At 45.2% G+C, this 24,481-nt stretch overlaps 1 protein-coding gene across 1 annotated transcript in view; it reads right to left on the bottom strand.

The window, feature by feature from the left end:
• Window positions 1-24,481, bottom strand: part of TFRC (transferrin receptor) — a 148,854-nt gene that overhangs the window by 52,019 nt on the left and 72,354 nt on the right. Inside the window, exons 13-15 of the mRNA XM_069212819.1 lie at window positions 21,126-21,189; window positions 14,201-14,268; window positions 1,458-1,540 (exon numbers count right to left, since the gene is read on the bottom strand). Of these exons, the coding sequence (XP_069068920.1) occupies window positions 1,458-1,540; window positions 14,201-14,268; window positions 21,126-21,189 (215 nt within the window). The remainder of the gene's footprint in view (window positions 1-1,457; window positions 1,541-14,200; window positions 14,269-21,125; window positions 21,190-24,481) is intronic.

The raw sequence follows: 24,481 nt of genomic DNA, 5'->3' as shown, positions 1-24,481 counted from the left end.
CCAGGTAAGAAGACCAGGGACAGGCTATGAGAGGGAGCAGACCTCTAATTTAAAGAAAATCAGGGCTCCGTATCATCGGCGTGTATGCTATAAGAGGCCTTTAAAAAAGTCTTAAGGGGCAGGCCGAGGCGCTAATTGGGGCTACCAAGAAAGACACAAGGCTGGAATGCACAACCATGGAGAGACTTGCTCGACTGGAGGAATCCGTCCTCGCCTCGGGACTGATAGACTGGCAGCTCGACCTGAACTGGTGCCAGAGAGAAGACAAAGCTATGAATAAAGGAACGACATGCCCCCCCCCAAAAAAAATGGGAAAAAGTGTGTGTGTGTGTGTGTGTGTGTGTGTGGGGGGGGGGGGGGGGGGGTTGGGCATCTGTTAGAGGTTGGGGAGTGGAGGTGGATCTTCAGGGAAGTCCTGATAATGGAGACTAATGGTTGGGAGGAGTTTTCCTCCAATGGTGAAGTGCCATTATTGTTTTGTTGGTATATTACTTGGCGTCATGCAAAGTTTTCTGGATCCTCTCGTTCCCCCCAAACTCCATGGACTCCTATGGAAAACTGCACCAAGTGTCAACTTTTGAAATGGAAAACTGATGCTTCCTTGTAAACTGCTTTCTGCTAAAACTAAACAAGTACATTAGATACATGTGCTTGATACCTACTTACGAACTGTAGTTACCTGCAACTAAGTTCTTTTGGTTCTAGTAATAAAGTAACAAAATATGTTCTTGCTATATAAAAATAACTAGCCTGGAGTTAGTCATTGAGCGTGTGCCTCATTTATTGACTGTACAACAAATGCTTTGCACTACCCTTTCTGATAATCCTAAATGCTCAACCACACTACCACAAAAGAGCATTAGTATTATCTACTTTAGCCTCTGGGCAACACCTGGGCTCTCTGCACACTATACCTCATTTTGATATAGTATCCAGAGCCAGCTTCCTACACGCACGAAAAGGCAAAATGCTATAAATCCAAATAGTAGCCAAGGGAGGATGGTAGTGCAGTATATTTAACTTCTCAGCATCATGGCAAGTGGGTTGAATGTTAAAACAGTAGTTTAACAATCAAAAATTCAGTCATGTCACAAGGATGCCTGCTTATTGTTCAACATAAACCAAAGGCGTTGTACATGCTAAACGTTTATGGAGCATCAATGCCCATCACGATATATGAATCTAAGCACAAAGCAACAGTTAAAGTAACCAAGGGAGGTTAAAGTAAAAACCTTAAAGAAATTGACATTATTTCCTTCTAATTAACCTTACAAAGGCACTATTACCATAGCTAAGACATGGCAACTTAACAGTGTGATTTGACTCCTCCATAGCCACACCACCAATTTCATATTGTCTTGATGTACTGACATACTATTTACACACAATCCAAACACTATAAAAACTCCTTGGACATTCTTTGAACAATTTTTACTCCAGCATTAGAAGAGACTTACATGGCCTTCACCCAGTTAGTAGCTGAGTATAGATCGTATACACTGGTATAGATGGTTTTCTTTGGATTCAGAGGATCTTTAACCTGTATAAATACAAAAGGAAATGCTATTACTATAAAACCCTATACGCTTAAGCTAAATATGCCAGCATGCTATTAAAAATTTGACCCAGTACCTATGTATAGTTTTGTTTTCCACTGTGCCATTGAATGAAACTAGCTACTTAACAGTAACTACTGCTTTCCTTGATGCACACTCTTGAATTATTCAGAGCGAGACTGAAAACCATCTATAACTATAATAACTAAACATTTGCATCTTATCAACATTGTAAATAATCCACACTCCAGCCAGCAAAAAAAGTGTTCTAGCCAGACAGATTACAAAAGGGAGGCTTGCCCCACCTGGGTACCTGCTCTGGAATTGGTGTCAAGGAACAAGTGCCTTGTGCATGTATGTACTGTATTGACAAATAACTCAAGGGAAATATTTTGTAATAAAAAAGGTGTAGTAGCTTTCCAACCTTGGTAGAAAGAGCTGTGATCCTACAATGTAAAACCATGTTAGTATTGCTGTACCATAGGAAAAATACAGCAAACAATCAAATGAGAAGCAGCCAAATCTATTTGCATAGTATACTTGAGAAACCGATGTCATATGGCCAGAAACCTTTAGTTTTACCAATATAAAGCTTTAGTGCCCTTTATAAAGCTAAGGGAATACAAAGCCCTTTCAGCTGTAATGGAATGATTCTGAAAGCAGTTGTGTATCGAGAACGTATTACATGAATATCAGACGTGTGTGTGTGTTTTTGTGGTGGTGGTGGTGGGGGGGGGGGGGGAATATGCAGAGGAGATATGCTGAACAGATGCCTTAAGAGTGGGCTCAGAAGGAGCTGTGGGCAGATTCAACTCCCAATCCCAGGTACAAGATCACCTTAAGGTAAAATAAACGTTCTTAATCCCTTGCGGAGAATCGTTAATAAGAATTTAGAAAAAGGTTTTTCATGTAAGCTGCCAAGGCTGCAATGAGCAATTGTGGAAGAAAGGTGCATCCTGGTTTTAAAAATCAAGGTGATGAACTACAGCTTTTGGCATTTAGAAGTTTCTTTTGCAGACACCAAACACAACCACTTTCGTTTGATGAATACGATGGTCTACGCTCTTAAAATGTTCATATAATATTTTGCAGTTTGAAATGCCCATATTGGAATAGTGGGGAGACAGGCTGCCAAGCTCAGCAATGTAACAATGGTGAGCATGATCTGGCTCCTGAACTTGAGTAGGCCAAGGCTCCTTTGGCCCTCTGGTATTGGTGACTCTGTGCCCTCTGGTGGAATTATTGCCGCTGCCTCTGGTAGGAGCATGTAGTGTCTGGGTAGGTGGTCTTGCTGCCTCCTCTGAACGGAGATCTGCGAAGGAACCACTGATGAGTGGTTGCCTGAAGAGCACTTAACTTGGCTGTATAAGGGTCCTTTTTCAGTTTAAGAATCTGGTCTATCTACAGTCAAAACCGGTGTTCACCGCTGATCAGCAGGGTGCTGCAGTACTTCTGGCTTCAAGCCAGAAAAGTGAAGCCAGGTGTGAGGGCCCATTAGGAAGCTAGTATTAACGCCCCAGACTGCAGAGTCCAGGGTGCAGTGGATGGTGACATTTGAGATCATTTTGCCTTCAGTAACCAGATCTTGCCTGTGCTATCTATACTGCTCAAGGGAGAAGATGAAGGAGTTCCCCCATCTCATCCAGAGGCATCCTGTTGTACCAGAAAAAAAAGGCTAACATATTGCAACATGTGGCTATTGGGGCTACCAAACTTTTGCTTGCTGCATCAATCATTTTACTCACCTCAGGAAATGGAGTCCCCTGTATCTTGGGGACTGGAGCATTTCTGCATATTGTGGACCATGAAGGACTCTTGTCGAACGTGGACACAGATGAGGTGAAGGTTTGTACTTAGTTCAAACCTGAGGGTTGACAGAGACTCCTGGAAGATTTCAGGCTCTTTCATGAGCATCCCTTTCAGCAGGCGGAGGAACTGGAGAGTATGCTGTGACTTGGAAAGTTTCGGCCAATAAGTCTTCCAGGGTGACATATTTCTACTTTATGAAAACTGGCTGCCTGTTGTATAATCTCACGGTAGGAGGTAGTGTCATCAGATAGGGAGGGTTTCATTGGGTAGAGGTCTGGGTCTGTATCACCCGAGGATCAACATCAATCATTCCACAGGTTGTCCCTGGTTTTAGGTTCATACAGGGCACCACAGAGTTCCTCTGAATACAATATGTCCCCTCCTCATAAAAGGAGTGCTGTGACCCTCTGGGGAAGCTGGAGGAGGTAGGATGCAGTATCAATGGTGGTGGCAGTGAGGGAGGTGGCTTTGGTAACCCAGAAGGTTTAAATCATAAGCTTTCCAGCATATCTTGTGTCACAAGGGAGGTGGAGAGTCCCAGCACACAATGTGGTAGAAATGAAAGCACTGCCACCGCGGACTGAAGCTGGTGTCATTTTCAATGAGAGGGAATAGGCTACTAACTTTTTTTTTTTTTTTTAATCTGGTCTGACGTGCTGATGTATGTAACCAAAAGCTCCACCCATATTACTTTGAAGGATTCAATCATTTGATTCCATAAAAAAAAAATACAATGGAGAACCTTAATGTTCCCAGATTTTCATAAAGGCAGGCCATGTTCAAAGCTTTCCTCATATTTAAATACTTGAGGTTTAACTATATGAAGCTGGCTCTTTATACGACGCATCAAAAGGAGATCATGCAAAAAAGGATAGGGGGTTCCCTTACCAGTGGACATGGGGTTGCTCTAGCAATCCCAAGGTGCTCTTTTAAGGGGTAATGTAGTCGAGCAGCCTTAGGCTTATCAGAGAGACGAACGAGTTACTTACCTTCGGTAACGACTTTTCTGGTGGATACATTAGCTACCTGTGGATTCCTCACCTAATGAATACTCCCATGGCGCCAGCATTCAACGGAAATCTTCTTACTAGTCTCTGCACGTCGACGAGGACGTCACTCTAGCCCACGCGACGCCGTCTGACGTCATACAGGCAATAAGAGGTCCTCGACGACGTGCGGACGTCAGTACCAATCATTTTTTACGTGCATGAGAACAACCAGGCAATGCAATGAAAGAGCAAGGCAACATCCCATTATATTGTAAAAATACACAACATTGCATGAATAACTGTAAATCTTTTATATATATATATATATATATATATATATATATATATAACTCTTTTTAAAAATATATACACACATCAAGTATATACACAAAGATATATACATATATACATATATATAAATATATTATATACAACATCTATTGCACCCTCAAAGACCAAGAGGAGCGCACTCAAGGATTACTTGGAAAGACCAGAAAGGCAACGGGGAGGCGGGTGGGACCGTGAAGAATCCACAGGTAGCTAATGTATCCACCAGAAAAGTCGAACTCGTTCTTCTGATGGATACAACTACCTGTGGATTCCTCACCTAATGAATAGAGTCCCAAAGCAGTACCACGCCCGGCGGTGGATGCCTAAATGGTCAAACCAAGAAATCCTGCAGCACTGACCGTGCAAAATGGCCATCTCTTCTAACCTCAGAATCCAAACAGTAATGTTTTGCAAAAGTGTGAAGGGACGACCAAGTTGCGGCCTTGCAGATGTCAACCACAGGAACACCCCTGGCCAAGGCCGAAGTGGCCGACTTAGCTCTGGTGGAATGAGCTCTAATGCCCTCAGGAGGATCCTTCTTTGCCAAAGAGTAACAGATTTTAATGCAAAGAACAACCCACCTGGATAGTGTTCTCTTGTGGACTGCCTTTCCTCTCCTCTTGCCCACGTATCCAATAAACAGCTGATCCTCCAGCCTGAAATCCTTTGTTCTATCAATAAATAAGCTCAACGCTCTCTTTGGGTCCAGACGGTGCAGTCTTTCTTCCTCTTTGGAAGGATGAGGCGGAGGATAGAACGTGGACAAAGTAATTGCCTGAGCCAAATGGAAGGGTGAAACAACCTTCGGGAGGAAAGCAGCCTTGGTCCTCAACACCACCTTATCCCCATAAAAAGTTGTATAAGGGGGCTTTACTGATAAGGCCTGCAACTCACTCACTCTCCTTGCTGATGTTATAGCTATCAGGAAGACTGTTTTTAAAACCAAAAATACCTTAAGGGGCAAGAATGCATAGGTTCAAAAGGGGACCCCATAAGGAAAGTCAAGACCAAGGACAAATCCCATTGCGGCATAACGAATGGTTTTGGAGGATATTTATTTAGAAGACCTTTCAGGAATCTGATAACAATAGGGGATTTAAATAAAGATGGTTGGTCTGGAAGACATATGAAGGCTGACAAGGCCGATAAATAACTCTTAATGGTAGCCACTGCACAACCTTTCTGCGCTAGAGACAGAGCAAAAGACAAAACGTCCGATAGATGAGCATGCAAAGGATCAATCTGCCTCTCTCCACACCACGCAACAAATTTAGACCATCTATTAGCGTAGATAGATTTAGTGGAGTGTCGCCTGGCCGCTAATATAACATCCACTACCTCAGGCGGGAGAGAGAAGGAACTCAGGTTGCCCCGTTCAATCTCCAGGCATGTAGGTGCAGACTCTGGAGGTTGGGGTGTAGAACCTGCCCCTGCGACTGCGAGAGGAGGTCTGCCCTGAAAGGGAGACGGAGCGGAGGGCACATTGAGAGTTGGAGAAGGTCGGAGTACCATACCCTCCTTGGCCAATCCGGAGCTATTAGGCTGACTAGAGCCCGGTCCTGGTGAATCTTCCTCAATACTCGAGGAATCAAGGGTATGGGAGGAAACGCGTAAAGCAACTGGCCGCACCAGGTTATTTGAAACGCGTCCCCCAACGCTCCCTGCATCGGATACTGGAGGCTGCAGAATAACGGACAATGCGCGTTCTCTCGAGTGGCAAACAGATCTACCCGAGGAAACCCCCACCTCTGGAAGATAAAACGGACTTGATCTGGATGGAGACGCCACTCGTGGTCTGCCGAGAATTGGCGACTGAGACTGTCCGCACGCACGTTCAAGACTCCGGCCAGATGGTTTGCTATCAAGCAAATCTGATGGTCCTTTGCCCAGGACCATAGTCGAAGAGCTTCTCTGCAGAGAAGGTACGACCCCACTCCTCCCTGCTTGTTTATGTACCACATCGTGGTAGTATTGTCCGTTAGGACCTGTACCGACTGACCACGAAGGGAAGGGAGGAAGGCCTTGAGAGCCAGACGTACAGCCCGTAACTCTAACAGATTGATATGAAACATCTGTTCCTCTGGAGACCAAAGACCTTTGATCTCCAGATCCCCCAGATGAGCTCCCCACCCTAGAGTGGAAGCATCCGTTATGACTGTGGCCACTGGTGGCGACTGCTGGAACGGCTTTCCTTGTGAAAGATTGTTGCTTGCAATCCACCACTTCAAATCCACAGCAGCATCTCTGGAGATCTTGACAGTACTCTCTAGATCCCCTTTGTGTTGAGACCACTGCCTTCGGAGGCACCACTGAAGAGCCCTCATGTGCCAGCGAGCATGCGTGACCAACAGAATGCAGGAGGCAAACAGACCGAGCAGACGAAGGACCTTGAGGACTGGAACTACCGCTCCATTTCGAAACATTGGAACCAAATCCTGAATATCTTGAATCCGCTGAGGCGGAGGAAAGGCCCGACCCAATGTTGTATCCAGTACTGCCCCTATGAACAGGAGGCGCTGAGAGGGCTCTAGGTGAGATTTGGTCTCGTTCACCGAAAAACCCAGGTCGAACAACAACTGGGTTGTTGACTGCAGATGATGCGACACAAGCTCCGGGGACTTGGCTTTGATCAACCAGTCGTCCAAGTAAGGGAATACTGCTATCCCCTTCCTTCTGAGTTCTGCCGCAACCACCGACATCACCTTCGTGAAGACTCGAGGTGCTGAAGTAAGACCAAACGGAAGGACCGCAAACTGATAGTGTTGCGATCCCACCACAAACCAGAGATACTTCCTGTGTGACTTGAGTATCGGGATATGAAAGTAAGCATCCTGCAAGTCGACAGACACCATCCAGTCTTCCTTGTTCAACTCCAAAAGCACCTGTGCTAGGGTCAGCATCTTGAACTTTTCCTGCTTGAGGAACCAATTCAAGATCCTCAGGTCCAGAATTGGTCTCAAACGACCATCCTTCTTGGGAATCAGGAAATACCTTGAGTAACATCCTCGACCCCTTTCCTGCTCTGGGACCAACTCCACCGCGCCCTTGGAAAGGAGGGCTTGTACCTCCTGTTCTAGCAACAGGAGGTGTTCTTCTGAACAATAAGAAGGGCGGGGCGGGATGAGGGGCGGGAACTCCCGAAAGGGAAGGGTGTAGCCTTTCCCCACAATACTGAGAACCCAAGTGTCCGTTGTAACAGTCTTCCATTTGGTGAGAAAATGCTGTAATCTTCCCCCTACAGGAGAGGAGTGAGTGGGAAATGGTGGAAGCCTAAGGCTGCTTCCCCTGCTGCACCCCGCCAGAGGATGAGGAAGAGGCAGAGTGCTGCTGAGAGGCTCCTCTGGTGCGGACCCTACCTCTCCCCCTGAAAGATCTATAGGGATGGGAAGAGGCAGGTTGCTGATATCTTCCCCGAAAGGAAGAGGAGGAAGAGCCACGCCCAAATCCACGAAACCTCCTGAAAAATCTGGTAGAGGCCGTGGAAGAAGGAGCTTGGAGCCCTAGCGACTTAGCCGTGGCCCTGCTTTCCTTAAAACGTTCCAAGGCCGAATCAGCCTTGGCTCCAAACAGTTTGTCCCCATCAAACGGGAGATCCAACAATGTGGACTGTACATCTGCAGAAAAGCCCGAGTTACGGAGCCAGGCCTGTCTCCTTGCCACCACAGTTGTGCCCATTGCTCTGGCTACCGAGTCGGTGGTATCCAGTCCCGTCTGGATAATCTGGGTCGCAGCAGCCTGGGCATTTGAGACAAGATCCAAAAGACCCTGGGGAAGCTCTGTAAACGATGAGGAAATGTCATCCATCAGAGCATGAATATACCTCCCCAGGATACAGGTTGCATTGGTGGCTTTTAACGCCAGACTGCAGGACGAAAAAAATTTCTTCGACTGTGCCTCTAGCTTCTTTGAACCTCTGTCCCCAGGCACCGTCGGGAAAGAACCAGGCGCTGACTTGTCTGAACAGGAGGCCTGCACCACCAAGCTCTCCGGCGTAGGGTGCCTAGATAGAAACCCAGGGTCAGTCGGAGCCGCCCGATACCTCCTGGCCACGGCTCTGTGAACTGCTGGGGAAGATGCCGGCCTCTTCCACACCTCTATCACCGGATCCAGCAGAGCATCATTAAATGGCAACAGAGGCTCCGCCGCAGCTGAGGCCGGATGTAGCACCTCTGTTAAAAGGTTTTGTTTAGCCTCCACCACCGGCAAAGGCAGGTCCAAAAAACTAGCTGCCTTCCATACCACTGCATGAAAGGAAGCAGCCTCCTCAGTATACTCCCCCGGGGACGAAAGATCCCACTCAGGGGAAGTGTCCAGCCCACTGGCCGACTCCAGTCCACGCAGCCCATCACCCGAGTCCTCTAGGTCTCCTTCCTCCAGGGCTCGTTGGTACTCCTGCTCTTCTAATACACGGAGAGCACGTCTCCTGGAATGAAGTCGCTGTTCAATACGCGGAGTCGACAATGCCTCCGCCGAAGTCGAAGATCGGCGCCGATCTTCAGAAGCCACCGACGCCGCGTCCGGCGCCACAGGTAACTTCGGCGCCGAAAAAAGAGCAGCTGAAGCAGATGGACCCACCGGAGTCACAGGCCGAAATCCCGACTTCGACGGGATGGAAATCCCCGGGGCCAATCCTTCTGAAGCCACCGGAGCGGCCACCGGCGCCGACACTGGCGCCGAGCCCACGTTCCCAAAAGGGAGAAAGGGCATAAAGGGTGCCGGCCGAAGAGGCGCAGGATCACCCAAAGAAAAGGCCAAAGGCCCAGCCGGAGCACCCCCTGGAGCCATCTGTTGGAAGATGGCATACATCGCATTCAAGAATGCGGAACTATCGGCTCCAGGGGTTAGAAAAGCCGGATACTGAGGTGCCTGTCTCGGAGGCGACCCCGACACCGGCCTCGGCGTCTGCGCCGGAGAAAACACCTGAGGCTCCAATACCTCAATCACCGACGCCTGTCCAGGTGAAGTCGGAGACGCCGGAGAGGGCAACGGCGTCGAAGGATGCGGCGTAACCGTGGGACTGATCTCCCATGTCCTTCGGCACCGATCCGAAGACCTGGAACGTCTCCTTCGAATGACGCCGAGATTCTCTACGGCGCCGGGAGTCTCGATGACGGCGATGTCTTGGAGAAGAAGACTTCTTGTGATGCTTCTCCTTCGATTTAGCCATAAACAGCTTCGCCTCACGTTCCTTGAGGGCCTTTGGATTCATGTGCTGGCATGAATCACAAGTCGAGACGTCGTGGTCGGAGCTCAAACACCAAAGGCAATCGGAATGAGGATCCGTCACCGACATCTTGCCTCCACACTCACGACAAGGCTTAAATCCAGACTTTCTCTGCGACATTATTACCACAGCGAAAGACTACGCAGCAAAAATACACTGTAACCAAAAAAGTAACAGTTGCTCCCTCGAAGATAACCGTTTCAAATGCACAGAAAAAAGGGAACTGACGTCCGCACGTCGTCGAGGACCTCTTATTGCCTGTATGACGTCAGACGGCGTCGCGTGGGCTAGAGTGACGTCCTCGTCGACGTGCAGAGACTAGTAAGAAGATTTCCGTCGAATGCTGGCGCCATGGGAGTATTCATTAGGTGAGGAATCCACAGGTAGTTGTATCCATCAGAAGTGTTAGACATCCACAAATACAGTCAATAAATGAGACCCACGACTCAAGGAGACCCACACCATTTTACAAAAATAAGTATCTTTATATATGTTTAGGCACTAGAAACAATATTATCGGGCAAGTATGCTTTGCAAGAAAAATCTTTACAGTTTTGATAAATCAACAGATTAATTTCTGAGAAGCTGCACAGTGATCCTATGGAGAGAAAATAAAGTACAGCCTTCAAATATAGTACAGCAACTTACTGGACTAATCTCCTGGACTTAAGGTAAGTACTGGGCAAGGGTCACGACCACACAAACAGGTCACAAAGAGCAGCACTGGGGCTGCCGGGTGCAGAGGTGTAGTACAGCATCGGGTGCCCAATGTTAGTCAATGGGGATTAGTCCGGTTGAAAAGTCTGCAGGTCTGGACAGAATGTCCAGTCTGGAAGAACCAACAGGGTCAGGGACACCTTCGGTCTTCACGGGCCAGGTGAGACAGGTGAAGGTGTCCTGAGGCATCTGGTTTTCTCCATCGGGAGCACTCATGGTTGAGGGGGCCTGCGGGCAGAGGCTGCAGGGAGAGTCTTAGTCCACATTGGGCTTGGTCTCTGACACGTTAGCAACGTTGGTCCACTTAAACTCTGGCTAGGCGGCACAGGTGCAGTGGTGCTTTCAGGTTTTCTGTGGTCCAAAACCCTCACAGCTGTCTTGGGGGTGCCTGCAAGTTGAAAGAAAGCAGCTCCGCTGTTCCACAGGAATTCTTGGGTCTTTGTTAAAGGGAGGCAGTCCTTTCAGGCTTTTGGAGGCACTGCAGCTTGCAGAATGAGTCTACTTTGGCTCAAATTGGTGTGACGGCAGGATTGGGGCCAAGTCAGGTGCTTCTTCCTAGGCTTTGCTTTTGCGGCTCTTGGGTGTCTCACAAGTCAGCAAGAATCTGATTTCCTGGTGGCAAGCCCTCCACGAAATACTGAATTTGAGGATGTTTCGAGGAGTATAAGGTAGTAGCCAATAGACTACTTCGCTGCAGTCATTACACCCCCATATGACCACTTCAGGTGGGAAGGCAGCATAAACCTCTCCCAGTGTTCAAGTTCTGCCAACACAAAGATGGCAAATGTCTAAATATGGTGTCAACATCAGGCAGCTCACCTTCGGGGTGGGACTGATCCAAGAGGTGGACACACCTCTCTGAATACTAAATTTCTTACCTGTTTCAGGGCCAAATGGTTTCCAAGGTGGGGGTGGAAGCTCAGCATCTCTCCTTTGAATGAAGCCAGATCTGCAAACTAAGGACACTGGGCTTATTTGAAGCCCTGTCTTGGAATACAGATTTGCACATCATCCTGTTGGGCGGTGTGTGTACACACCTCACCCGAAGCAGGCTGTCTAACCAACCGAGTGCCCGGAGCAAAGGCTCTCACTCTAGGGGGCCAGAATCTTGTCAGGTGGTGGCGGCAGTCTGGCTAAAACTAGGCAGTCTCCATACAGGTAACTGGTAAGTTTTCAGGGGGCACCTGTAAGGTGCCCTCTGGGTGCATGTATTATTAATATGAGATGTTTGATACCAAACATCCCTATTTGCAGTGAAGCCATCATATAGGTGAGGAACTCGTTGTGACCAGTGTCCAGCACATATACTTGAAATGGCTTCCCTATTTACTCACTATGTCTTGGGATCAACTAAGACATAGCAGGGGCATCCCTGCTCGTGCAGATATGCCTTCACATGTAAACGCATCGTGCCTTAGGGCTGGAAAGCCTGCTGTAGGGGCGAGTTACATATATTACATGCAGTATTAGGGGACATGGCACACGTTTAGCTGCACCAAGACACGCAGTCTGCATGTGCTGGGTGAGGGGTGTCATATATGCTCCAGTCCTTGGGGACGTGACCGTACTAGTAAATGGTAAAGGGGGTGGGGTCAGGGGGAACGCGCAAAGGCATTGCCAAATGAGGAACAACTGCACAGTTTTATGGAGAGCGCGCTCTGGTACGGGGACCTGGTTAGCAGGAACCCAGTGTACTTTGTCAAAATTGCATCGAATACCAGGCAAAACGTAGGGGTGACTCAGGGATGTGGAATTCCTATCGCCTGATACATTGTTTGGGGTCAAGGGCAACAAGTTTTCATGTTTGTGTCCTTGGGACAAGTTGGCCCAAACCCCTGCAGCAAAAACCCTTGGCTGCTAGTTTACCGAAAAGGGAAATGTTCGCATTTGAGTTAGTGTGTCCCTTCATAAACGCTGTTAGAACTTGTATTTATGGTTCATTAATTAAAAGGCTACCTTATTAGGGTGAGTGTTGTAAATAGAAGTTTTAAGGTCACACTGCACACTACCAACAGTGGTTCCAGTAAAAAAAACTACCAGTCTTGTTTTGACATGGCTTTTGTAACATTATATTATATTGTTGTGGGAGCTGCCAGGCCCTCACCATTGTAACAAACAGGCAAAAAGAACAACAACAACAAAAAAAAGAAAAAAAAGAAAATAAAAAATCAAATATTGGTCTCAAAAAGCACTCATTGCTGCCAGTGGTGTAACAAAGGCCCTGGGGGCCCCATCACCACAGACCCTGTCCTGAGTGAGTCTGGAGGGGGAGGACCCTCCATATTCTTTGCAAGGGCCCCCCCCCCCCCCCCCTTCAGTTTTGCTACGTCTCTAACTGCCACAGTGGTTGCTGGCACTGAACACTGGCACTGAACAAAACTACTCTACGCGCCAATCTTCCTTGTGGAAGAGCAGGCCATCATACACAGTACAGCTAGGCAATAGAGAGAGAAATAGAAGTTTAATAAAAACAAAAATGTGTAACGCCAGACCTAATTAGGGACCCATTTCTTAAAGAAGACACAAAAGTGCACCCATGGTATATATCTTTGTATTAGTGACTTTCATGAAGTCACAAGAGATTACAAAAGTAGACCAGGAAATCGTACTCCTAGAAAATTTGTCAACTGTATTTTAGCTGCATGTGTAGATTTGCTCATGTGGAAATCTATCAAGCATTTACAAGTTCACTCCCCCCCAACCACTTTTTCCCCCCCAACCCATGAAGAAACTCTTACCCCTGCCCTTGGCAGGCGTAAATTTCCAATTTTTCTCATTATTGGAAAAGATTAGAGAAGAGCTGGTGAAAATGCTTAAAACATGCAAGTTACTAAGTTTGCAGACTCCAGCCCTGGAACTATTGCTTACTGCTTCCTCCAGTCCCAGTATGTAGATCTGTGGAAAGGTGGCAAACTAAGGAGAATGCTATAGTAGGGATTGAAATTGCAAGTATTTAGGCCCTAGTATAGTAGTAGTCCTGGCATAATCAGAGCTCTTACATAATGAGATTGCTGACATAATGTCACTGCATGACATGGCACCGAAAGGACAAGTAGATTTTTTTTTTTTTACAGGACAAGCAGATTTAAGAAGCAGTCTGTCCAATGGAAAAGTAGATATTTTATTAAACTCCACACCCCTGGGGTGACTGTCAAAAAAGGGGCACTTTCCTACGTTAACCATATACCTTGACTTATCAAAAATACATGCAGATGCTTCCCTTGCATAAATATTCACACTTCTCCACAAAAGGTTAAGACTGTATATTCATAAACATGACTGAAAGTTTCACGATTAAAACTTGTGCACAAATAGCCCACGTATTTATTAGTACTTGTTCACTTTGCAAGTCAATTGATGCATTCATAACTTCCAGCTTGCTGTTCTGGCGTAACAGGCTGCGTAAAACTATCCGTTACAGCTACTTCGTACCAAGCCTAAACTGCTCTTGAGCGGAAGTTAAATCAGTTCACATTATTACATTTAGACCTTACACAATACCAGCCGCACCAGCATACAAATGTAAGATTCCAGTAAACCCTTTCACTGGTCTCAAAAGTGGGCATACAACCAACCTCATTCATGGTCTTCTCAATAAGGCTGTATAGCATGGGGCTGGTAGAAACTTTGAAAGCTCCATTACCTACAAGAAGCAAAGTTATACAATTAGTGTCCAAACCTTGAAACCGGACAATCACAAAGCAGTCTTATGGTGACGGTTACTCCCATTGTCTGGGCACTCATCACGTCCGGGTACCACACATGCAGGCGTGCGTCATAAAGGAGCAGGGCTCGCTTCCACCCTTCCTTCCCCTCACATAAGCCACTAGTCAGAAATGCAAAACACACAAGATCCCTGAGGGGCCGTTTCCCTTCATCGGAAAAAGACAGGCTCAGCAATTGGCTAAAGTGGCCTGCTAAAGAGAGCCTTATGGGTTAGGATCAGTCATTATAATGGTATATTTTCATATTTGAAGGCTGCACACAACTCGTCCTAACAATTAAGTATGCCCCTGATTAAGTTGAGTTTCAGACCCCCAGTTGAGGATCTGTCAAACGCAGGGTGGTGCAACGCATGGTATAATCTGTCTAACAGTGGCCTGGAGTTGCTCTGCTGGAGTCCTATCCTCCCAAAAAAAAAAAAAAAAAAAAAAAAAAAACCACACTTGAGCGCACATAGGCATTTTTTCAAGGTGAAAACATACAAAGCATCAGATTAAGCTTGCACTTCGTTTATCAGTCAAGTAACCAAGGAGGTGTGGAAGAAAGCTGGAGGAAGTTTCTCATTGAGGTAAAATTCAGTCAACATCTTGAGAACAGAGGTAAGGTAGAATGAGCCCTCAATTTTTTGTCCAGATGTAAAAAACGGATTTCAGAAGCTGAGGCCTGAAAGTTACTAATACAACCGACTGAAATTAATGTGGCCTGAACAGAAGTCCTCCAAGAAAGATATTTTGTGACATGGTAATGAGGGAACTCTGCCTCCACGGATAGGTTTACTCTGAAGTAGTAACATTTCAAAAAGAGACTTGCCGTGACCAATCTGGAAATACCCAGAATTACAGCACCCAAGGAGTATTTACCTTCAGTAGGAATCTCTGAAAGGTACGGCTGGTGTTGGTAGAAACCAAAATCACCAGGCCTCCACTTGTGGAATCTGACGGACAAGGTCATCAAGATGTCCAAAGCTTGCCTCTGGAGTTTTGATAGATGACATATGTGGATAGCCGGGTGCTCCTGGCCACTAAAACATAGTTCCTACTTATAGGAGAGTGTGTGTATACCTTACCAACCTCCTCCAGGTCAAGACCTCAACCAACTGATCCACTGTTTGGAGGAGGTTATAAGAAGGTTGGGACATAGCCCACAGATTCAAACCACATGTGAGATGGTTGAACAGATGCGGTCTGCTTCAGTGAAGAACCAGTAGTCCGCCTGGCTTTTACAGTGCCCTTTAAAGCATCCAAAACTCTTGACTAATGATGAATTTGGACATGATGGCTTCCCCAGAGCATTAATCTTGCTTGTTTTTTTATTCAAATGTGTTAATAGCATTTATGAGAAATCGGAAACAAAGTTGAAGTATACGGTATGTGATGACATGGTAACTTCAGTTATGATTTTGCATTAGGTCACGAAGTCCATAAGTAGCTGTGTGCGAGGAAACAGGATTTTTTGTACGTTCACCCCCATCTTTTGCTCCAATTAATACTTTGCACTGTTGTAATGGCGCTGAAATGCCTTGAGCCCAGCTAATCAGAACTCGGCATATGTGCTCTGCCTCTTAAAAACATACCTGTTTAATTGGCTTATCAACAATTGGCAGGCCAAACTTACTTTTAAATCACTGGTATATAGTACGAGGGGTACCTAGGGCCTGAAAGTTAGTGTCACTCATTGAATGCAGCACTAACTCTTTCACCGCAAGTGTGAAAAAGTAGAACATGTCTCCTAAACTGCCACTGCAGACCAGTGGAGCAGGTAACACTGCTATCTCAACTTAGCCATTGCAAGTGATGGCAAAGCAACAAACTCCCATTTTAAGAGGTGTAAATCAACCCTACAGCAGGCCTGTTGAGATCCAAGGCAGGGTGCCACAGAATAAAACTAAGAACACGTTTTACATGTTCTAGCAGTAAAAACTCGAACTTTAGCCATTTTACTGTGCAAGAGACTGGTAGTTTCATTGGAGAGTACAGGGTTACACACCAGCAACTCAGTGGTATCAACTTCTGAATGGGACTGCCACAAATGGTCCTTCAAGCAATAGAACACAAATTAAACAAGACGTGATGCCCAAGTCAAAATTGTCGCTTGTTGCCACGTGCAACTTTTAGAAAGTTGCCACTCAGTTGCCCAAGTTTCTCATGGCCATTTGCGGACGTTTGTCAAGCTACAGCCTTCAGCCCTCCCAGGAAAGGACACAATAGAGGCCTGCTCTGAAGATGGTTTATTTAGAAGTGCTGCCCGTCCTCATCGGGCCATAGTTTACAGAGAGGCAATCAGGCTGTCGGATGTCCTTGGGTTTGTCGAGGTAAAATTTCAGAACTCTTGAGATCTAAAGAGTGTAAGGCTCTTTCCACCGGTGTGGATGGATTATGAAAGAGCACAGGGAGTGAAATTGTCTGATTAATGTGAACAATCAAACACTACCTTGGGGGAGAAAACTGGGGTGAGTCTGTATCACAACCCTGTTGGCATGGAAAACAACTTCAGGCTCTTTGGCATGAAGAGACTGAATCTCACTGACTGGGTGCCAAATTAATTGCTACTAGAGAAGGCGGCTTCCAGATCAGATGCTGAAGCCTTATGTATCGGCTCAAAGGGTGGACCAATAGGTTTTAAAAGCACCACAAACTCCTAGGAGGAGATGGGCGAATGTACCGGAGGGAACACTTTCTTTAGACCCTTTAGAAAATCTTTCACTACAAATACTTTAAAGAATGACATTTGGGAATGTGATTTTCTATAGGCAATAATTGCTGATCAGTGAACCTTAATAGAAGAGAACTGTAGCCCCAATTTTGCTGAATTGAGGCAGTAGGATAATATAACCTCCTCTTGTTCCAAAAATGGACGGTAATAATTTGGAACCCAGTCGTGAGCCTGTGAAGGTGTGGCTTAAAGAGTAGGCCTCTGGGTGTTCAGAGATCCTGGAAGGTGAACAGCAGAAATTGTTAAATCTCTGGCTATAGTAGCCATTTCCATATAGCTTGTACCTACATTGATAGGTGGCGTGAGTGTCTCCCTGTTTGTTCAGATAATGCATTGTGGTTGTGTTGTCTGTTTGAAAGAGCAGAGAACTCGTCTTTATAGATGGACAGATGCTTCAGTGCTGGATGGACTGCCCTAAATTCCAGCATGTTTATGTGATAGAGCTGTTCCTTGCCCGACCAAAAGCCTTAAACTTGCAGTCCCTATGTGAGTTCTCCAGCCCTGGACAGAAGCATCTGATCAGAGTGTGTAGGGAGTCTGTGGTGAAAAGGAACTCCTATCTGCAAGTGCTGGGTCTGCATTGAGTGACAGCCTGGCTTCTTGTCGGACGACTACTGATGCCCTACAGGTTGGACTACTGAGACCACTGATCTTCCGGTGCTTGTTGTAGCAGTTATCTGCTCCTTGCTTTCCTTTTTGGAAGATTCTAAGGTAGAGTCTTTCTTCTAGTTTTTTCCTTTTCTGGTCTCTTCCGGAGAGATTCTCTTCTCCTTCATCCTCCTATATTAATTTGTCATCTTTTGGAGCCAAAGTAGATGTCTGGTGTCTTGATCTTAAGAGTTTTGGTTGAATTCTTTGGTTTATGATGTGGATGTAGGCCGAAGAATTCCTTTTGTGGGTCCTCTGAAAAAAGCCTGAATTTTCCACAGGATCTGCAAGGCCTCAAATGACTAATTGACATGGTTCTGCCTGGCAGGAACTGTATCACCTCGAAGGTGTCAGATGGAGTTAAAAGAAATTTCATGAAATGTAGAATTCCAGGTTAAACACTGAAGACTGAGCAGAGTGCAGGGAGGCTCCCATCACATGTGATTAGAAATAGGAGGTACTGTGGCCCTTGAGAGGATGAGTGGGTCAGCAGATGCTTCCTGGTTGGCTGTAATGTGGTTCTTTAAAATTATATGAATTGGTTACGAATGTCACTTGTTTCAGGTTTCACTTTGCAATGCTTTGCATTACTTATGATTACAGCTAGGACAATTCAAGCATGTGAATCTAGGAAAGATACCTCATTGGAGCATATAGGGGGTCACTCCTGCAAGGGGAGGACGTCAATTAGGCACCAAGAAGAGAAGGAAAAATAACACTGGTTGGCAAAGCACGATTTAGTCTAAGTCACTTTAATAGCTGCTGGACAGTATTTGTGGCAACCAAACAACCTAATTAACACAAAATCATTACCTTAAAAGGAGATGCACCATATTATACAGGAGCCTACTCTGGCAAGTAAGAACACACTAACTAGGTGGGTCTCTAGTTCAAAGAAAGAGAAGACAAATACAGTTGAACAAGTAATTAGCAGGTACTTAACAAAAATGTGGCTCTATACAAGTATTTTCTTCTCCATATTTCAAGCCGTACAAATTAAGTCTTCAAAATGGTTATGAAAACGTTTTGAGATCACACTTATCTGTAAAGGGGGTAACTCTAGCATAAAACATGTTGCATCAGCTGTAAACCATTAGCTGATGCCCACAATATAATATCAGAGCCCAAACACATTACTAGTGCTCTTTCTGGTGCATACGCGGACTCCAAATTCCTCACCTTTAGAATAAATCCAGGTGCCAGACTGTTTCCGAAAGCTATTCCTCCCAGACACTGGTAGATGGTGTCAGACTCTACACCAGCCTCACACTGTCACAGTAGAGCAGCAGAGCTGCATATAGGATGCCTGTGTTGGTCTCGCAGGTGTTTGCGCTCTCAGACAGCTCAATCATGACAAATTGGCGTGCAAAAACTTAACTCGGGAAGAGAGCAACCAAAGGCAAACAACCTATTCTTCTAATGGACACTATCTGCAGGATCCTCGCATTTCGTATATATACACACACCCAAGCAGCACCTCCCTTTAAGGCGGGCATACAACTGACAAGTGGGTGCATACCAAAAAATCATGCTGAATTGGGAGGGAAAAATGCCAACCTTCTCCATTGACTTCACTGTCAAAGCAGTAGTGTTTGGTGAATACATGCACAGACACCTAAGAAGCAGCCTGGCAGATATTAAGTACAAGCAGTGGTGAGAAAAACCATGTTAAGGACCAGAAGGGAACAACTGCATGTGCTTGAACAGTGTGCCAGTAAATGCCTTGTAAATCCTGTAGGAAGCTCAGCCTGGTTTTCCCTGAGGAACCACACAAAGAATCCTTATACCTACTATATCCACATCATAAGCCAAATAAATAGGTACTGCTGTATGATTTCTACCAAACCTCTTGAGAAGTCAATCAAAAATGGCAGTACCAAGTTAAGGTAGGAATGAGGCATAACGAGAGGGCTTTGTCAGAGAACTGTGTGGTAAACCTTTTATCACAACAGCTGACGTGGATGAAGTTTGGCCAGGCGCACACATAAAAAGGCCCAGAGGTCAGACATAACATTTATCTGTGCTCATCGCAAAGCCTTGCTGGGCCAAAGATAAAACCAACAGAACATCTAATAACTTGGCATGTCATTGGTGACTTATGCAGGCAGTCTCAACACCAGGCAACACATTTCTCCTAAATACCCCCAAAATATATTTTTACTCAAGGGGCATGTAGCCACAAGAACTGCATCCACTACTTCAGCACATGAAAAGTGCACCATTGTCGCCAGTCCTCAGACACCGCCAAGTCCACTGGAGCTGCAACAAATCTTGGCCAAGCACTAAACTGGTTGCAAGGGCTGACTGTCAAAAGGCCAGACCCTGTGAGTAACCTTTGCTTTTTCTACACTTACGATGAAACTGGCCGGCCAATGAGCAAGCCCAGGGAGCAGAATGCAACATGGTCCTTTGAAGCTTTAGAGAATCAAGACTGCTTTTCCCCAAAAAAGTATGGAGCCATCAAACAATGTCAATTGGATGCCTGAGGAAAACTCTGCATGTCACACCTATACCCAGTCTTTTGAATTAAGACCAGCCAGTAATACAATTGGCAGAGTCTTGTGCATCCTGAATTGTTTGAGCAAATGTGGTTCTGAATTTCTCAGGCACAGCTGGCAGTTGGGGACCAATGCATGCAAGGAACAGATAGGAGTAAGCACCAGAAATGAGCAGGCAGCAGAAGAGACACTGGGGGCCCTTGCAGCTCCATGGGCCCCCAAGGTGTTCCAAAAGGAGTCTACATTGCCTTAATCTGCAGCATGGCCTCCTTGAAGGTCTCCATTTCCTGCAACATCAACCAAAATTTGGGAAACTGTGTGCTTGAATCAGCCCTAGAATAGGCTCAGAGTCAGAAGACTGCTGTGGAGTCTGGTTCTTGGAGTGAGAACTGCATGGCCTTGCTACTCTTAAACGACAAAAGGTCAAATCTTGCTCTGCCTTCTTAGAAGTGCAACACTGGAGCTTACCAAAAGACTAGAGCAAAATCAAGACCACAGGGATCATTTCAAGGGCCATCTCTTATGCTCCACATCAGTTTTTGCTTCCTGCCCCCTTAAGGTGCAACCTTTTCTGTTCGACAAAACATTTTCCCTGGCACACTGTCCATGTGGAATTAAAGTGTCAGCGGAACCAAATAAGTTGGTAAAAGAGCTATAGATCTGCAAAAACAATCTATATGCGTGTGTCATGAATTCTGAGGCAGCAGGCCACTGCAGTGTCCACTAGCTTCATTTACTGGCATATGGACCAATGCTGTTGAAAACCTAGATCCAGTCTTGAACCTTACATTAGGTGAGCAAGCTGTTATAAGTATTTATCAGAAATATAATGTCTTCTGTAAAGTCTGGCAAATACCTCCTGTATGTCTTCAAGCACTTATCCACATCTCCCTAGAGTACAATAGCAGCCAAAACTCACCTTGGACTACGGCGTCAAGATTTATATAGGCAACTGCTTTGAGGTTCAACATGTTCAGATAACCCTGAAAGATAGAAACAGTGGTTAATTAACATGGAATGGTTTCTTACCTGTAATCTAAGTTCTCTCCCCGGGTATCTCAACTGAAATCGTGAGCACTGAATAGTCCTGGACACGTGTGTGAATCCCCAAGCATTTCTAAAATATAGGCTCTTAGGTGCAGATGTTCATCTTACTTCAGAAAAGCCAAGTCTAGGACACAATTGTTAAACATGTTGCAGCCTATAACAGAAGCTATATTGGCCAATTACTTGAATTTTAAAAATGTTAAAATATTAGTAAAATAAAAATGAAAATTCTAGGAACTGGCCATTTTTTTTTAAATATCCTCTATAAACCTTTTTTAAAGACATGAAGGAAGAACGGGACAACGTAGACATACAAGATGCAGTATTGTAGTCAAAAACTGACACTGCACCTTTAAGGGCTCACTGCCCTTCAGTGTCCCATCATGCCAAGTAGGTGGCAACTACTTCTGTTCTTTCCTACAGAGCAAAGGAGAGTACAACTAATGAAAACAGAATGTGTATTAATCATGGGTGTTTCTTCCACTGGGTAAGAGGGCAGGATATTTATGGTTACAATGGAGAGGCTCCTGAGAGTGATCAAGTATTACAGGTAAGAAATCATTCCCTCTCTCTCGGTGATCTCCATTGATAATCCTAAGCACTGAATAAAGTAGCAAGCTCATCCTTTCAAACAGTGGTGGAAGAGAAAAACATGGACCACTGAAACAACTAAGCAAAGCTGACTGAGGGAAGCCTGTCCTACTTGAGCATGTGTTCTAGCATCGAAGTCCAAACAATAGTGCCTTGTGAAAGTGTGAACAGATTCCTGTGTAGCAGCTTTGTGGATTTCTGCAGCAGGAATGTTCCTCATCAAATCAGCAGTTGCTGCCTTACCTCTGTTAAAATGGGCATTCAGTATACTGGGCAGTTTTACCCACTTTCTGCTAGCATAACATGATTTATTTAACTATCCACCTGGGAGATAGATGGTTCCATGTGGTCAACACGGTACGTATGGGACCATAATTTACAAACAACTTATCGGTCTTATGTATATCTTTTGTTTAATCTAGGTAAAATTTTAAGATTCCTTCTCATATCAAAACCATGGAGATCTCTGCTGGAGTAGACGAGCCAGCGAAGTAAGGGTTTGATTAATGTGAAAATCCAAAACAACTTTGGTCAAGAATTAGGGATGAGTTCTCATAACCACGTTATTGCTATGAAAAATACCATATAGTTCATGAGAACAAAGCTTAAATCTCACTAACTCTGGGTGCTGATGTAATGGAAACTAGGGAAGTCACTTTCCAAGAAAGGCACTGTAATAAGGCTCTATGAATAGGATCGAAAGGGGGTGCCATGAGATGTGAAAGTACTATGTTCAATTCCCAACTTTTTTTTGGGGGGTGGGGTTAAACGGGACAGCATATTAGAGGGAAAACCTTAACACCCTCTAAGAATACACCAATAACTGGGACAAAAAAAAAACAACAAAAAAACGACATTTTCTGTATGCAGTAGTAGCTGCCAAATGGACTTAAATGGGAGAGAATTGTAACCCATAGTTGGTTAAATGAATTAAATATGGAAGTAAAGTTTCTTTGGCATGCAGAAGGAGTAATGTTCTTGTCAGAACACATGAAGCAGAATCTCTTCCATTTAAAAGAGCAAAATGTAGGCACTGATGGACATTAAGCCTCTCAGAATAGTCTATATTTTATGAGTTCAGAAACTATGCTGCCAAACTCAAAAAGGAGAGATTAGGATGGATAATATGTCTCCTGAGCTTCATGAGAAGATCTGGTCTGCACGTCAGCCTCATGCGAGGACATTCAGACACATGGAGTCGGTCTGTGACCCACAACTGACTGGGCCAATCCAGAGCGACCAATATCATTCTAGCCTTCAAGTAAGACTGATACCCCTGATTACATAAGTAATCATCAGAGTAAAAGCGTACAGAAATTTGTCAAACCAGTCAATCTATAGGACATTCCCCAGTGTCGCTTGTTGGTAACAACCAAGTCGAAGCCTGCGCATTTTGTTTTCTGCAGTTGCGAATAGATATGTGCGAGGAAAACCCCAGGTGCCGAAGGGGATGTGAACGATGATGTCGCTTAGCACCCACTCGTGATTTTTGTGTGTGAAGAATCCTGCTTAGGGAGTCTGTTTATATACTGGATGCCTAGTTGCCTAGGGTTGCAGTGAACCTCCGGTTAATGGCCAGCAACCAATCCCATATAGTTTGGACTTCAGTAATTAGACTCTAGACTTTGGGCCTCCTTGCTTGTTCAGATAGTACATTGCTGGTGTATTGTCTTACAAGGAGGGATTCCGTCCTAAAGGGTAGTAGGAAACACTTCAGAGATAAAATAACCACTTTTAGTTCCAGAGATTGATATGCCAAGTCATTTCCTTTGTGGACCATGTTACGAATTTGAAAGTGATCCATGTGTGCTCCCCAACCTAAACTGGTGCATTGGTCACTAATGTTTCAGAGGGAACAGATTGATATTCCAAAAAAAAAAACAAAAAAAAAACAAACAAAAAAAAAACACCCACACAAAATTTTTGTAGGAGATTTTTCCGCTGACATCACCATTTGAGGGACTGCATCGCTTTGAGGAAAAGTGTGATCTTGTCTTCCCAACTGCCAGAGTACAGACTTCACTGGTCCTCCAGGCTGCGCACTCTTGTAGTGGTGTCATGTGTTGACAAGTATTTGGTGTCAGAAATATACAGGATATTGAGCCTAAAAGGGATGCTGCTTTCCACACTTTTCTGAAAGACTCATGAGAGATCAACGTTTCAGACATATGGATAAAAGCTTCTCCACTGAAGGAAACACCTTTGCTATTATGGGGTCAGTAGTTGCTCCAAGGTAATGGAGACTGAACCAGCGATGAGGTAGATGTCTGGACACAGACTTGAAAACCTAGCAGATTGAATATAGAGACAGTGATTTGATAATGATGTTGCAACTGTCGTCAAGATGATGCCTTGAGCCAGTCAACTAGTTACAGATAAGACATATTTTGAGCTTTCAAAGCTCTGCGGTGACCACTGCCATGTACTTCAAAAAGTACTTTATACTGGTTGTGATCTACTTCAAATTTGAGGAATTTGCTGTATTTTCTGACTTTCAAGATGTGAAAATGTGCATCCTGAAGGTCTATGAAACAGAGCCAGTCTCCTTGATGGGTTTGACAATAAATTTGGTGTAAAGCAGGCATTCTGAATTTTCCTCCTTGTATCCATTTGTTGGCCACTTTCAGATCTAGTATG

Source organism: Pleurodeles waltl, chromosome 11 (assembly GCF_031143425.1).
Source record: "Pleurodeles waltl isolate 20211129_DDA chromosome 11, aPleWal1.hap1.20221129, whole genome shotgun sequence".
Taxonomy (NCBI): domain Eukaryota; kingdom Metazoa; phylum Chordata; class Amphibia; order Caudata; family Salamandridae; genus Pleurodeles; species Pleurodeles waltl.
Note: the sequence above shows the minus strand (reverse complement) of the source record. Positions and strands in the feature narration are given on the sequence as shown.